The sequence below is a fragment of the Pungitius pungitius genome, chromosome 10 (genome assembly GCF_949316345.1).
Source record: "Pungitius pungitius chromosome 10, fPunPun2.1, whole genome shotgun sequence".
NCBI classification, from domain to species: Eukaryota; Metazoa; Chordata; class Actinopteri; order Perciformes; family Gasterosteidae; genus Pungitius; species Pungitius pungitius.
The window spans coordinates 9,884,964-9,899,360 of NC_084909.1; the positions used below are offsets into that span (position 1 = coordinate 9,884,964).

At 47.0% G+C, this 14,397-nt stretch overlaps 1 protein-coding gene across 3 annotated transcripts in view; it reads left to right on the forward strand.

Moving 5' to 3' along the window:
• The window catches only part of epha3 (eph receptor A3), a 75,606-nt gene that overhangs the window by 11,108 nt on the left and 50,101 nt on the right, over window positions 1-14,397 (forward strand). For all 3 annotated transcript variants that reach the window (XM_037488069.2, XM_062564798.1, XM_037488065.2), the window contains exon 3: window positions 3,636-4,296. In XM_037488069.2, coding sequence (XP_037343966.2) covers window positions 3,636-4,296 — 661 coding nt within the window. The remainder of the gene's footprint in view (window positions 1-3,635; window positions 4,297-14,397) is intronic.

The following is a 14,397-nucleotide window of genomic DNA, read 5'->3' on the forward strand; positions in this document are numbered from 1 at the left end:
TCACCTACCTACAGCACAGATCAGACAGACCAGGGGCTACCACGCTAAAACTGTGCCCCCCCCCCCCAGCTATGACCATCGGGGGTCAGGGTTAGGGGTCACAGAGACTGGTGTAGGGTGCTTGTGTTGTTATATATCAATTAGAAGACAGGAAGAGGGGTGGCTGGGGGGGGGGGGGGCTGCGGGCCTTTATTTATCTCCGGGTTGACACACAAACAGTTTTGCACATTTACAGTCGGGGGTTGCTTCTGTGTGGCGAGGCAACAGAAAACAGGAAACAGAGGCCCTGCTAACGAACCCGGCGATGTGATAGGGGCGGGGGGCGGAGGGGGGGGGGGGGGGGGGGCGAAGAGGATAAGTCCATGTCAGAGATGAACAATGCGCACATCAGAGAGAAAAGGTGACATTTACTGTAGGAAGCGACTTGCTCAAATCGGTTCATCTATTCCGGAATAGCATGTAGCACCTCTAACACACGCGTGCACACAGTCGCACGCACTGACGCCTGGATTTGATTTGGGGCAAACCTTCCGACCACCTCCCAAAGACAGCTCTGTAGCAGAGGAGCAATCACTCGCACTCGCTTTGGATTTAGCCCCGGGTTTGCATCACAGTGGTGAACATGAAAGTACATAAAGGGAAAAGACGTAAATCCTGCAGCTCTCACCAGACATCTGCTTACAAACACGGAGATCTATCCACACACACACACGCACACGCACACACACACACACACACACACACACACACACACACACAATTTTTGCAGAAACACAAATGCATAGAATCAACAACGCGCTCATACACAGTAGGGAGGAGTAGGGAGTTCATATTCATAGCCCACAAACACACACACCTTCACAATACATCAGCATCTATAGAGTGATTTGCACACACTGTGCCCCCCCCCCCCCCCCTCCCCTCTCGGGCCTCTTGTTCCGTTAGAAACCAATTCAGCGAGAGCAACGGCAACTTTTCAAATCAAACGTGGCACAATGAGATGCAGAAATAATATCCACATTAAGTGGAGAAGCTCTTTGACCCGAACAGGTATCGGCACAAACTAGAGTACATTCTTAAAACCGATCAATTTACATTTGCACTCTCCTCTTAGACTTTTCGTTAAATGTTTTTTTTACACCATGTTGAGACTACAAGCACCAACTTGCAATCGTGTAGAGGGGCAAGGATTTACAAACCACCGTCTCCCAGACGTTCAGGATTCAATTCCTAATGTTTATTTTGCCCCTTTGTGCCACGTGTAGGTGTACGCACACCACTTTGGCCCCAGGTCCCCCCGTTTCATTTCATTTTTTCAGTTTTCTTGAAAATCCAGAGAAACAAGTTAACACATCTTTCCCTTTTTTCCCAAGTCGTTTTTTAAACTTTGTAAATGTTTCAAGGATCGTTTCTCTCAGCCTGACCCACTACCGTGATGCCTAAACATAACCACAAAAACCCATTAGTCACGCTTTCTGTTACAGCGACACATACACATAAGCAAGGAAGGCACATGTATACAACAAGCTCGCTGCGTCAACACCTTCAGCAGGTAATATCCTTGACCTACACAAGCTATGCATCAGATCAGCACCCATGAGTCGATCCGGAGTTGGGCTCCTCTCAGTCCACGGCAGGAAGAAAGTATGCACTGTGTACATAGAGCCTAAGCAGATTAGGATGCTCTGTTTGCGTTACTCTGTGCAAGTACATTGTCTTATCCAAACGTAATGTCAACAGCCACTAATCACACTGGCAGCTCCCGTCCCCCCCCCCTCCCCCTCCCCCTCCGACTCGCTGCTTTTGTCCAAATCTCATCGGCGTATCTTTGTTTGCGCGTCATCACATCATTATTTCCACACATATATATATATATATATATTCAAGTCGATCTACTGAACGCGAGGTAAAGTGAGGTGAAATGTTAACGTCTCCGTATTTTCAGGCCCGCTCGGCACCGTCTACTTTTGCGTGTTATTGTTAGATATGGAGACAGCTTGGACCGCACTCAGATGAATGAGGTGACGCCAAACGAAAGCACGACGGGGAGACTAAACACCAACGGAATCTTTGCCCTCAGCTTCCCTCCCACTTTATCTCCCCCCCCCCCCCCTCCCATCGTCCTAGCGCTTTGCTTTAGCTGTATCTCTTCATTATTCTCTCTCTCTCCCTCTCTGTCTCTTGGGGTTGTTTCATTAACTTTACTGAGATGAAAAGCAAGAGGGCCAACCTTCAGCACAAGAGCTCATTGACCCCCCCCCTACACACACACACACACACCCATAGATACGCCACACAACCCGAGCCGCGTAACAGAGAAGCTCGGCTTCCCTCGGCTCGCCATTAACGTGTCTGTGTTCAGGCTGAAAGCACCTGCTGTGTCCGCCTGCTCCGGGACTCTAAACACTTCACATGAGCCTTATGTGAACGCACATATGTGTGCGTGGGTTTATGTTTCCATTAATGGCGGTGTGAAAAGAGCGATAATTCAGTTTCCACTTACCCAGAAAGTGTTTCTCTTTCTCTCTCTCTCTCTCTCATTCGGGCATGCATCAATTTAGAAATTTCACAGACTACAAAAAAAAAAAAAAGCATCCATTTACACATTTAGGCCCATTCGTTTTAATGACTGTCATTTTAACCACAATGAGCCCACTGTTTCAGGTGTTTTGCCCATTCATCATCGCTCCGATTCAGTGTTGATTTGCCCGGACAGCGAAGCCAAAGCGCATGATCAATGAGTCTTCCCGCTGTGTTGAATTCAAAAGGAATGACCCCAGCTTTCTTTTTTTCTCCTCTCCTCTCATTGCTTACTCCCAGTGGAGGGAAAATGTAAGATAGACACGAACGTCCCTGGTATACACTCACATCTGTCTGTACTTGGTAGCTTCTTTTGTGTCATAGTGGATTCAGCACGTTTCTTTTAGTAACCGTAGCTCTGTGATGCAAATAACCAGCAGCTTGAAAGTCCTCATTTGTAGAGAAAAAACAACAAAAAAATGTTAGTTAAAGGGTGGAAAAAACACTACAGATTTGCTTCTAATATTTAACAACAATTAAGCAGCTTCACACACATTTATTTATTTTCAGACAGGAAATCACACGTCTTGGTTTTACTCTGAGATATTTTCCCAGTGCTCTGCAAATCTGGCCCAGGCAGCAGGTTTGCTTTTAATTAATTTGAGTAATTATAAGAGATCTGGTAGTGTGATTTTCACCCTTAAGTGTTTATTAGATGCTTAGTATTCAGCTAGAGTGAATCTGAATCTAAATAATTCATCTGTTAATGCTTACAGGGTAGAAATAACTTTTATTTTTCTCTCTCTTGTCTACCCTTTCCTCTCTCCTCTTCCTTCTCTTTCCAATAATTTGTAAACCCTATTTCCTCCTGTCACCCTTCGTTCTTCCTCTAATCTTCACATCTTTTTGACCTAATCTTCTTCATAACTTTCTTAATTTGACCTTTCCTTGATCTCCTCCCTCCACCACTCTTGCTCTTTTAACCTTGAATTTTCCCATTTTTTTTCTCCTGCATGTGATTCTCTCTCTCTCTCCCTCTCTCTCTCTTGTGTTCCTTGCTCCTTCTCGTCTTCTGTTTCTCTCCTCCGCCTCTCCTGCTCTCCGTCTCCTTGCAGTGGGAGGAGATCAGTGGGGTGGATGAGCACTACACTCCCATCAGGACCTTCCAGGTCTGCAACGTGATGGAATACAGCCAGAACAACTGGCTGCGCACCAACTGGATCTCCCGCCAGTCGGCCCAGAAGATCTACGTGGAGCTGAAGTTCACCCTGAGGGACTGCAACTCCATCCCGCTGGTCTTGGGCACCTGCAAGGAGACCTTCAACCTCCTCTACCAGGAGACGGACGACGACCAGGGGAGCCACTTCCGAGAGCACCAGTTCACCAAGATCGACACCATCGCCGCCGACGAGAGCTTCACCCAGATGGACCTCGGGGACCGCATCCTCAAGCTCAACACCGAGGTGCGGGAGGTGGGTCCCATGACCAAGAAGGGCTTCTATCTGGCGTTCCAGGACGTGGGCGCCTGCGTGGCTTTAGTCTCGGTGAGGGTGTACTTCAAGAAGTGCCCCCGCACCGTGAGGAATCTGGCCTCTTTCCCCGACACGGTGCCCATGGACTCCCAGTCGCTGGTGGAGGTCAAAGGCTCGTGCGTCAATCACTCCAAAGAGGAGGAGGCCCCGCGAATGTACTGCAGCACGGAGGGGGAGTGGCTCGTACCCATCGGGAAGTGTCTGTGTAACCCGGGGTACGAGGAGAGAAGCAACACCTGCCAAAGTAAGACATTTTCCATGTGTTTTACTCATCGGTTCTCTCAAAACTGTCCTTGTTTAATGTGCTGTGTGATACAATGCAAAGTTTCCCAGGGCTGCAGAGTGTGCAAAAGTGTTTGAAGATAAGAGCGTCACACTTAATATCTGTCAGCTCAGAACGTTTAATGTCTGGCCCCCAACCTTTGTGTATACGTGTGTGTGCACTCGGTAGGATTCTTTTGAAGGTAGGCCACATCCAGTGTCGCTGGACAGCTGTGTATTTCCATGCGGGCTGTGATGTGCTTTCCAGGTCTTTGAGCCACGAGGGCGCAGCGTGCGTGAGTTCAATCGTAATCTTCTGTGTGACACATCGTTAGCCAGGGGGGGGGGGGGGGAGATCTTAACCAGAGGAGCAGGGATGGGACTGATAACCCTAGAAGAAAGGAGTGGGCCAGAGCCGATGGTGAATAATGGAATAACTGCGGCCGTGGGTTGCGGGTGTTGGTGGAGTCATGGACGCGCAGGCCTTGGAGCCTGTGGATACTCGATCTCTCCCCAAAGTCTGTCGTTGCCTCAGAGGTGGTTATAAAAGCCCCAAAGTATATGTCTGGCTACCAAGCTTTACGTTTCGTTTTCAAACTGTCTGCGACATCATCATTTTCGGCGGCTCTTGGTGCTCCAGGACTCACGTAGCGCTCTTTCAAGCGCTACCTACGGATACAAATGCTCCCAGATCATCTTTGTTAATGCTTGGAAATTGTCCTTTCACAGTCCTTGTTCCTCCTAATTTCCCTGAATCTGACCTAAACGACTTAGACATTAAATAAATGATGCTCCTTAGTGACTGTTACATCCCCTTTGGGATCAAGGAACCAGTGGGTTCAAAGGTTAAGTGTCTTTCATCATACCACATCCCAGTGTGATTAAGACTCGCTGTGCAATGGGTTACAAGTCTCCCGTCTGTTTATTTTGGCATTTTCTTGAGAAAGGCCTGCATGAACAAAGACATAAAATAACTAGATAACTTAGCTAAATTCAATTTCCTGAATGTGGCTTCTGCGGCCTGTGGATCAGCTTTCTTCAATTACAGTTGCTGTACTTCATCAGCGTATCTCTGCAGCAAGATGTTTTGCTTTTGATTCAAATGGATGCTGTGTAAAACCACATGATGTTTTTAAATACCACGGTACCTGATGTAAAATGCCAATAGAAGTGGCATATGCTTAATGTCGTCCTCCATTGATTCATGTTTCTGTATATTTACTTTGACCGGCCTAAATGAAGGACTGCTGAGACAGCATCTGCCCTCAATCCCCCACCTTCTCTTTCACTGTGGCTGCTTCCCTGTGGTCGACATCATACTCGATTTGCTCCTCACCCTGCAGACCAGATGCAGCATCTATTTGAAAGAAGCCCCTTTCTTCGTGCTCTACATGTGCAGCTGTTCCACAATGGCTTTAAAGTTGATAAAGTGTAAGAAGTCGGGAGGGGGGGGGGGCAGTTTGTCTTTCGTCCTAGTTTTGTAGCAGGCCCCCAAATGGTCCCGTGTTCATCCACTCTGTCCTCTCCAGGGCCATGCCCAGTGATAATTAAAGATCAAAGGCAGTCTCCCAGGTCAAGCCCCTGCTGTCAGGGCCAAGGGAACCTTTTTTTTCCGGGGTTGTGGACTGCAGACGAGCCCGTCTGACCGTCCAGATGCGAGGAGAAACTTTGTCACAGGTGTCAGAGGAAAACCGTATGTGCAAAATGATTTTCCTTATTTAAGATGTTGATGATGTGAATTCATTAGAATATCTCTCACATGGAAGTGTCCCACGTCTACGTAATAATTTATATTGATGAATTAAAATGTTGTTAAAGTATTTTAAGCAAACTGTTTTTTCCCTATAATCTACCAGTTAAATTCAAAAGGAAAGAACAGTGCAGATATAAGAACAGGACCTTCTGTAGACAAATGGCAGACCCCCTGTGCCCCTTCGCGCCACCCTCCTATCGCTTCCTGTCGCTCTGTGAATTCTGTGAATGTTTGGATGTATTTGACAATCTCTTATTAGTTTCAGAGAGGTCTAATGGACTCTAATAAGGTCTTGTGTTACCCTGGAGTGGGACAGCTGCACCAACAGGCCCTCACAACCCCCCGTGTGCAGCCGTCAGGGGCCCCAGCGCGCAGCTCGCCCCCCAGGCCCTGCGTGTTAACAGATAGATGCGTGCATGCGTTAGGTCGGGTCACCGTACACAGAGATAGCGAGAAAGATGAAAACATGTACAAAGTGCTACAGACAGATACAGTCTGCCTGGGACACTACCCACTGGTCACCCATTTGACCCCATGGCTCCAAAGATAAGGTTAATCACGTCTTCTTAGCTTTGCCCTACGTGGGAAGAAAGCATACATTCTATAAATGGATAACTTAAATTCCTTGTTTCGCAAATTGAACAAACAAAAGGAGATTGAACTAAAACCACAAAATGTATGCTGTGGTATTTGCTGTAGACGTGCAGCTTGTTGGGTACATTTAAGAGTTTAGATTGGAGGTGGTTGCCTTTGACTGGTCCATATCAAATGTGGACGGAGCACCTTCACTGAATATTTCATGCTTTGTTTTCTTTGTCCAAACGCCTTGAAGCAGCATCTTCTGTTTGCTCAAGTCTCTGCTGCGTGCGTGTGCGTGTGTGTGTGTGCGTGTGTGTGTGTGTGTGTGTGTGTCTAAGAGCGAGATGGGGAACCAGAGAAAGAAGCAGAGCAGTTGTCTTTGTTTACGCAGACTCCAAAGTGTGTTTAACCACTAAAATAGAATACTCTCTTACTCATTATCTTGCTGGCGGTGTCTTTGTGTGTGTATGAACACACAGATTCTTCTTCTTCTTCTTCTTTTTCTTCTTCTTCTTCATCTTCTTCTTCATCTTCTTCTTCTTCTTCTTCTTCTTCTTCTTATGTGCGCATGTGTGCGTTTGGGTGACTGATGCCTGCATTACATATTTCACATGACGCAGAGCATATTTTGATATTTGGTCAAAGCCCGTCATTCGTCGGCTCTTTAATCGGGGCGATACTCATCGAGTGGCCATTGTGGCGTGTTTTATTTTTCTCACACTGTACGAGGTGAATGGACGTGTCAGTCGTCGTCGGGATTACTGCGCGCTTCGTGAGCGGGGCTTTTGGCCTTTCGATCCAGAATGGGAGGCCAGATTTAATCTTACTAAAGGCAGTCTTTCATGTGTCATTAGAACAGACCGGAGCAGGTGAACTAACTCCTATCTACCATCGGTGTGAAATTCCTGCAACGCTAATTTGATCCCGAAAAAACAGCAATCGGATGTCTGTCCGTCGAGGTTTGAGTGGGTTTGAGGGTGCGGCGCAAATGCTCGCAGCTGTTCTGCTGTGTGCCGCGTCGAGACCCAGGTTTTACATTCTTACTGGATTCATCGAGACACACAATCCCCAAACTGGCCACTACTATAATGCTTATTATAATTTCACATTTACCGTACACACACACACACAGAGTGACTTGACTGGTGGCTGGTTTTGCACGGTTTACCTTCCGTAAGAAGTGAGAAACACATTTAAATACATGATACGTTGCCTAAGTTTTGATTCTAGAAAACAATTTTGAATAGCAAGGCCTTTCAATAGCAAGGCCTTTCTCTCCTCATTTGCTTCCTTCTCCTTTCTTCCCCCGTTCTCCCTCTTTCTCTCCGCTCACCCCTTGTGGCTGACGGGTCTTGGCCGTCGGGTTCAAAGGCAGCCGACCGTCTCCTGTCGAATGTTTTATATCACTCTTCACTCTCCAGCTTAAGTGATTTAGCTGCTGTCCTCATGCACGGACACGCCTGGCTTTCAAGCAGACACAATATACATCCTTCATTGGCTTAGTCACGGCAAACATGACCGGACCAGAATGGCTCACCGTCCATTTTATCGCTCGGTACGAAGCAAAGATTTGACTTGGCTTCAACGAGGAGTCACACATGCCTTGCTGTAATGTTGTTGGTGTTGCTGTGACTGCCAGTGAGTCTCTAACGATATTGCATTTTATTGTTTTGGTTGGGACGACATAGCGGAGATCCAGTGCAGCTGGTGAAAAAAAAAAAAGACATGTTTTATTTCGCTTGCACAAAGGAACCCACAGACTTTCATGAGAGATCGGATCACACCAGAGCGACAGTGCAAATACATAATGAAGTGACATAGTGACATAGCAGACTCCAAGAACGATGCCATCTTGCTACGTGTGTTTTTGCCAGATTGTTTTGGAGTCTCTCTGCCCCCTGGTGTTCATACATCCTGTCGTGCAGCTTAGGTTTCTTTTTTTACTTTAAAAAGACACTAATTAAATCTAAATACATTTTTATTTAAAGTACCAAAAGTGACCCCCTTGAATTTTATAGTCATACACAATTCTTTTTTTTTTCTTCCAATCAAATGATTTTGATTTAAATATTTCAGCTTTTGCTTTGGATATTTATTGGTTACTCTTCTTTTTACCCACATGGTTGTGCTTCGTGTGTATTTGTTCAGGCGGACTGTTGAGGCTGAGTGCTGTGGATTCATGGAGCTATTTGGCTCTCCTCTGGTCCCGCAGAAGAACTCTGTTTGTTTGTGTTTGCCATTATATAACTACCCGGCTCTCCCCAACAACATGGCAGCTCTACACACACACACGCACACGCACACACACACACTCTCACACATAATACCACATCCAGAAACAAGGTATTACTCATCACATATATTCTTTTTTTTGTGTCTTCTTCCGTTTCCAAATATTCACCATGGGAGCCGCACAGTCCATCAGAGTACAACAATAGCTTGTAATTGTTAGCTCTTCAGCTTCTTATTGAGGGGCACCGACAGCACCTCCAAATGAGTTCACGCTGTCCTCTGTGTGTGTGTGTTTGTGTGAATGACGTGTTATACTGTAGATGGCTCCGGTCTTACACCACTGCTCCATTGCATCAGTCTCCTCCTCTCTTGTTAGTCGAGCTTTGTGTGGAGGGGTTTCTCTGCTGCAGCCTTTTTGCCTGTGCGCTGCCTGGCACGCTGCCTTTTTGGAGCCGAGCATGAGAGGAGAGACTAGAAAGAGAGGACCGTGTCTGGATGGAGTGCTCCAGTGAGATGGACTTTGGACTTTGATGTAAACACGTCATTAGACACTATTTGATGAATGTCAAAAGACGGCAACAGCTGATGGCTGAAATCTACTGAGAATATACTCTTCGGGGAGTCCACGCTTCTGACAATAATCCAAGTTGTCTTCAAGCAATATCTATTTGTGTTCATTTGTATCTATACTGTTTCCATCAATGCCCACAATTTCACTCCCTCTAGTAGTGTTTGAGTTTTTGAGGATCTTTTATAACCTTGATGTAAAAAAAAATGAAACTGAGCTAATTAAAGCATGCCGAGAAGCCCGCAGCATCCGTACCGACTCGCTCTCCAGAACTCCGTAGCCGGCAGGGGAATCTGGGTGCAGAGAGGGAAGGAGAGGAAGGGAGAGTGAAGAAGAGAGAGGGAGAGTTAATGAGCACAGTGTTAATTAGAGACACCGTTCAGCTGCAGTCCAACGGCGGGGATTACCCTCCGAGCGAGGAAACTCAGCAAATTCTTCTGTAGATGCTCATGTAGCATATGGTTTACCACCGTATAGGCACAGAGGGGCGACAGCACACTCGTATGACCATCCATCGGCGTGCACGCATCATTCAAAGGCTGCATGAGTCTGTTCGAGACTCTAAAAGCTATTCTGATCTTATCTCACATGGACACTTCTAAGGTCCTCGGTCCGTGTCGCTGTGTGTGTCGCCGAGTGTGTCACAGTGTGTGTCACTGTGTGTGTCACTGTGTGTGTCACTGTGTGTGTGTACGCCTGTGTGAGCTAAGTTTCTGGCACGGAGCTGAGAGAGGAGGCTGCAGCCAAAGATGCAGAAAAGGTTTGTTCATTCGGGGTGTTATTGCCTGTTTGCTTTTCTCTTTATGAGCCTTCTGGAGCAGGGACCCCGGGGAGGGGGGCAGGGGCCCTGGTGCTCTTAGGACTTCAAAGCTGTTGGTAACCACAGGCTCAGGAATTCAACTTAACACACAGACAAATACATCCACATTCACGCACACGCACACCTACATCCACACCCAACCCAGGCCCAGGCCAGAAAGGGAGGGACAGATAGATGGCGTGTTTATTTGTTGGAGAGGCCCCCGGGCCGGGTGACACCACCACTTCACAGTGATCAGTCTTTGTGTGACATTGTTCGAAATGTGCGGGCAGAATGGCTAAAAAAAACGAAACAAAAAGAAAGACGGGCCATTCCTCCGTTAAAGTGTGCACGTGCATGTGTGCGCGTTTCGCCAGTCCTAACACTGACCGACGAGCACTGCGGGACTGCCGAACATCACGAGTGTGTGTGTGTGTGTGTGTCTGTGGACAGGCCGAGGACAGAGGGATGGACACAGCGGGAAACGTCCCGTTTGACAGACACAGTGGATGTTTGGATACACATGTAATGTAACAGGGGAGGGAAGTAGGACACGGGAGTCACTCCATCATTCCTGACGGATGGGATGGAGCTCGCTGGGGAGGGAGGTGGAAGAGGGAGGAAAAGGGGGAGGGGAAGGCAAGAGAGAACGAAAGCGAGCTGTCACCGGGATATATAACCACCCTGAAAACTCTGTTTCTTGATTTGTGATGCTACCGCTACAAATGAACATCCACAAAGGCGGACACACGTGTTTTTCTTTCATTTATAGTTTATTTTCCGCCTTGCTCTTTTTTACAAAGTGCATCGTTCTCAAATGTTCCAGTAAGTTAGCTGATAAAAGGATTAAAAAGGACATTTACAAAAGTCTATATATATATATATATATATATACTGTATATACACACACACATATATATATATATATATAAAGCTTATCCATAATCCTTAGTCCGAAATATGTTTTCTTTCAAAAGACAATTTGCATGTAACGAGTGGAAACGTACACGCCACTAGGGATACATATCAGGCTTACATTCAATTAGCACTAAACAGATGAAAACAGCAAACACTGTAAAACTGCTTTTAAATAATTTAATGAGAAAGTAAAAATTATAATTGGGGCGCCCCATCATTTATTATTTGCCATTACTAGTGATTCTTGTTGGTCTACAGCATAATCAGCGGCTCCGACCCTTCTTTTCTCCTCCCTTTCAACTCCTATCAGTGTTTGACCTCACAACGGCGCGTCCTTTCATTTGTGCTTCTCTTTGATGTCCACCCCCAGGAGCGGATGGAGTTTGAATAACCGTTGAATGGAGCCATAACCCTTTAGACGGCCTAATCCTAATAGCGCCAGCGCTGTAAGCAATACGCATTGAACCTAGGAATACACGGCGTGCTGCATGTAACTGCATGTAAATCCACCACGTGGGGATGTCCGCTGTCCTCGGTGCTGAAGATGCCCTCGGGTCGCGACCCCGGACGCATCCGGGGCCCGCGGCTGTCATGTGTCTCGCTTATCTGGACCCGTCCTTTAGGCGCGCGCGGTGACATTGTGGGGTAAAGTTGTCAGAGGCGTCGTTCTCATCCCACAGCTGAGATGCGTTTTGGCGAAACGGGGGGGGGGGGGGGAGGGGGACTCCTCGCTGTCATTTCAGTTTGACAAAAACCCAAGCGTCGCCGCATCAACGCGCGTCTTCAAGTAGCTGTCTGATCGTGCCGCGCCGCTGCATCGCAGATGTCAGCCCTTCTGTTTCGACAAACAGCGCGCTTTTTAATGACAGCCGACCAAAGGAAAATAAATGTCTGTTTTAACGCTTTTGAAAGCGAGGGCGCAGCATGGAAGCGGAGGGGTGTTGCTGCAGTGAGGCCCGGGCTGGTTACAACCACAGGCAGTAACCATGGATGAAGTGACACGTTTAGAAAGGCTGCACGCAGACGTCTTTCTCGCGGAGACGTTTCGGGAGGTTTCCGATCACTCTGACAGCAGCGACACTTTGCTCTTTTGGTAAAATATCGGACTCGGGATTTTTCATGCACATTGTACATCTTTTGATTCTTTATGTTGCAAAGGATCAACACAGTATTGATACCATTGACAGTATTTGTGATACTCGGGTCCAATATACCGGTTTGTCCATCCATCTGCACACCAAGGCCGCCCAGAGCAAAGGCAAAAGTTAATTCATTTAAGTTAACACTAATCTTATTCAACCGATCCATTGCCGTTAATAACATAGTTTTTTATTCTCCTCACATCTGTCTGCTCAGGTTTGATTGACCTTCCTATTCTGACCTTGGTATGTTCATTACTTGCATCTTCCACCTTATTCAAGTCTGTAGGAAGTGATTCTTCGCAACTCCTCGGTGATGTCTGTCTTTGTGTGTGTGTGTGTGTGTGTGTGTGTGTGTGTGCGTGTGTGTGTGTGTTTGCTTTTAGAGAGAGCGAAGGGAAAATGAGTGCACAACATAAGTATGAGAGGCATGTCCGTCAAGATCTACACCACCAGTAGAAAAGCAAGTGAGCAGAGGGGAGGAAAGGAAGAGAGCCAATGGGTGGACTACTCCCGGAGTTTCCACCCTGTGTGTGTACACTTTACCTGGCCACAGCCCGGGGATGAACTTGTCAGTAGCGCTCCACTCTTTGTCCGAGAGCTGGCTGGGACGGATCAAAGGAACCTGCTCAGAATCAAGTTGTAATTGAAATGAAAAGCCTGTGAAAAGGCTGCACTGCAGGTTTCGGGTTGGAGTCGCGGGTTCCTGAGATTGTCAATCATTCTGCTGCACACTTTGACGGAGCTGACAGAGTGGGGGACGAGGGCTTTGTGCTCTACTCTGCACTGTTCTACCTGCTACCCGGATCCGTAATGGCTTCATTAAAGTGGGAATTTACCCACAAGAGGTCAACTTTTGTTGTCACCATCAAACGGGACCTCGGTCTTCTGCCTCTGTCGCCGTGGAGACGCGTAGCTGCGGCGACCTTTCTTTTGATGGCTTCCCTCTCGTTGATTCAACTCGATTGCGAGAAACATGAGGCACAAATGAGATCTCAAACTTATTGGGACAACTACAGTCCATCAGCTGCGGAGACTTTATAACTCTGCTGGCACTGCGAATTTAAAAAAAAACAGCATACATTTCCCCATGAATTATGCAGGGATACACCCCATTTAACTGCAAAGAAAGGAAGCGATGCCAAGTCAGTGGACTCTGTTCACTCATTACTAAAACACACACCATTATGTGAACAGAAACACAATAAAGAAACCAATCTCGAGAGAACTTATTTCTCAGCGTGCCCCCCCCCCACCCCTTGTAAAGATTCACTGATGTCTCAGAAAGTCCCGCCTCTCTGAAATGATCCATGGACTCAGACTTCACGCGTCCTTGACTATCCCTACTTCCACATTTGATAGAGATGAAGGAAAAGGTCCCTGCACTCATTTTATTGAATACCGCAGCCATCCCTATCCACCCTGACAGAAGCCGACGCGTGACATTTTACCTTCAGCCACGGCGGTTTGACTCCAAACTGGTGTCACATGGAATATTTACGCCCTTTGCTGGTGCTCTTGTGTGAGCGCGTCGCGTCCGACGGATGGAGAAAGGGGGGGGGGTCATTTGCGTGCGAGATATGTGCTTTACTGTTGTGTTTGCATACGAGTGTGTGTCAGTTTGTGTGCTGATTAAAAGCGGTCAGGCCTCAGCGATCAGGCCTTTAGCCGTCCCTGCACTCTGAATGCCAAACACAGCGGAGCATGCCCAGAGCAGCCAACCGTGGAGACTGCAACGCTAGACCACACCAGACAACCTTAACGGTCTGCAGCTGTGTGTGTGTGTGTGTGTGTGTGTGTCTTTTCCCACTTCTGTGTTTGTCTTGATTTTCCATCTTTGACCATTTAAAGCAAACCGGCGAAGAATCCCAGACTAGTTTCCAGCATCTATACAAAACACGAAGTTGAGTGTGTTAGTATACCCTTCACATTCTTTCTGGGGTTTTTGTTTTTCGTCATCAATGTTTCTCAGCTGTGGTTTCTGACAGTGGAAGAGTGTGATTCCTTTGACAGAAGAATTCTTGGTTTTGAACTGGACAAAAAAATGGTATCTTTGGAATGATTTTGACGGAAGATACACAATGTTGCATTTTCTT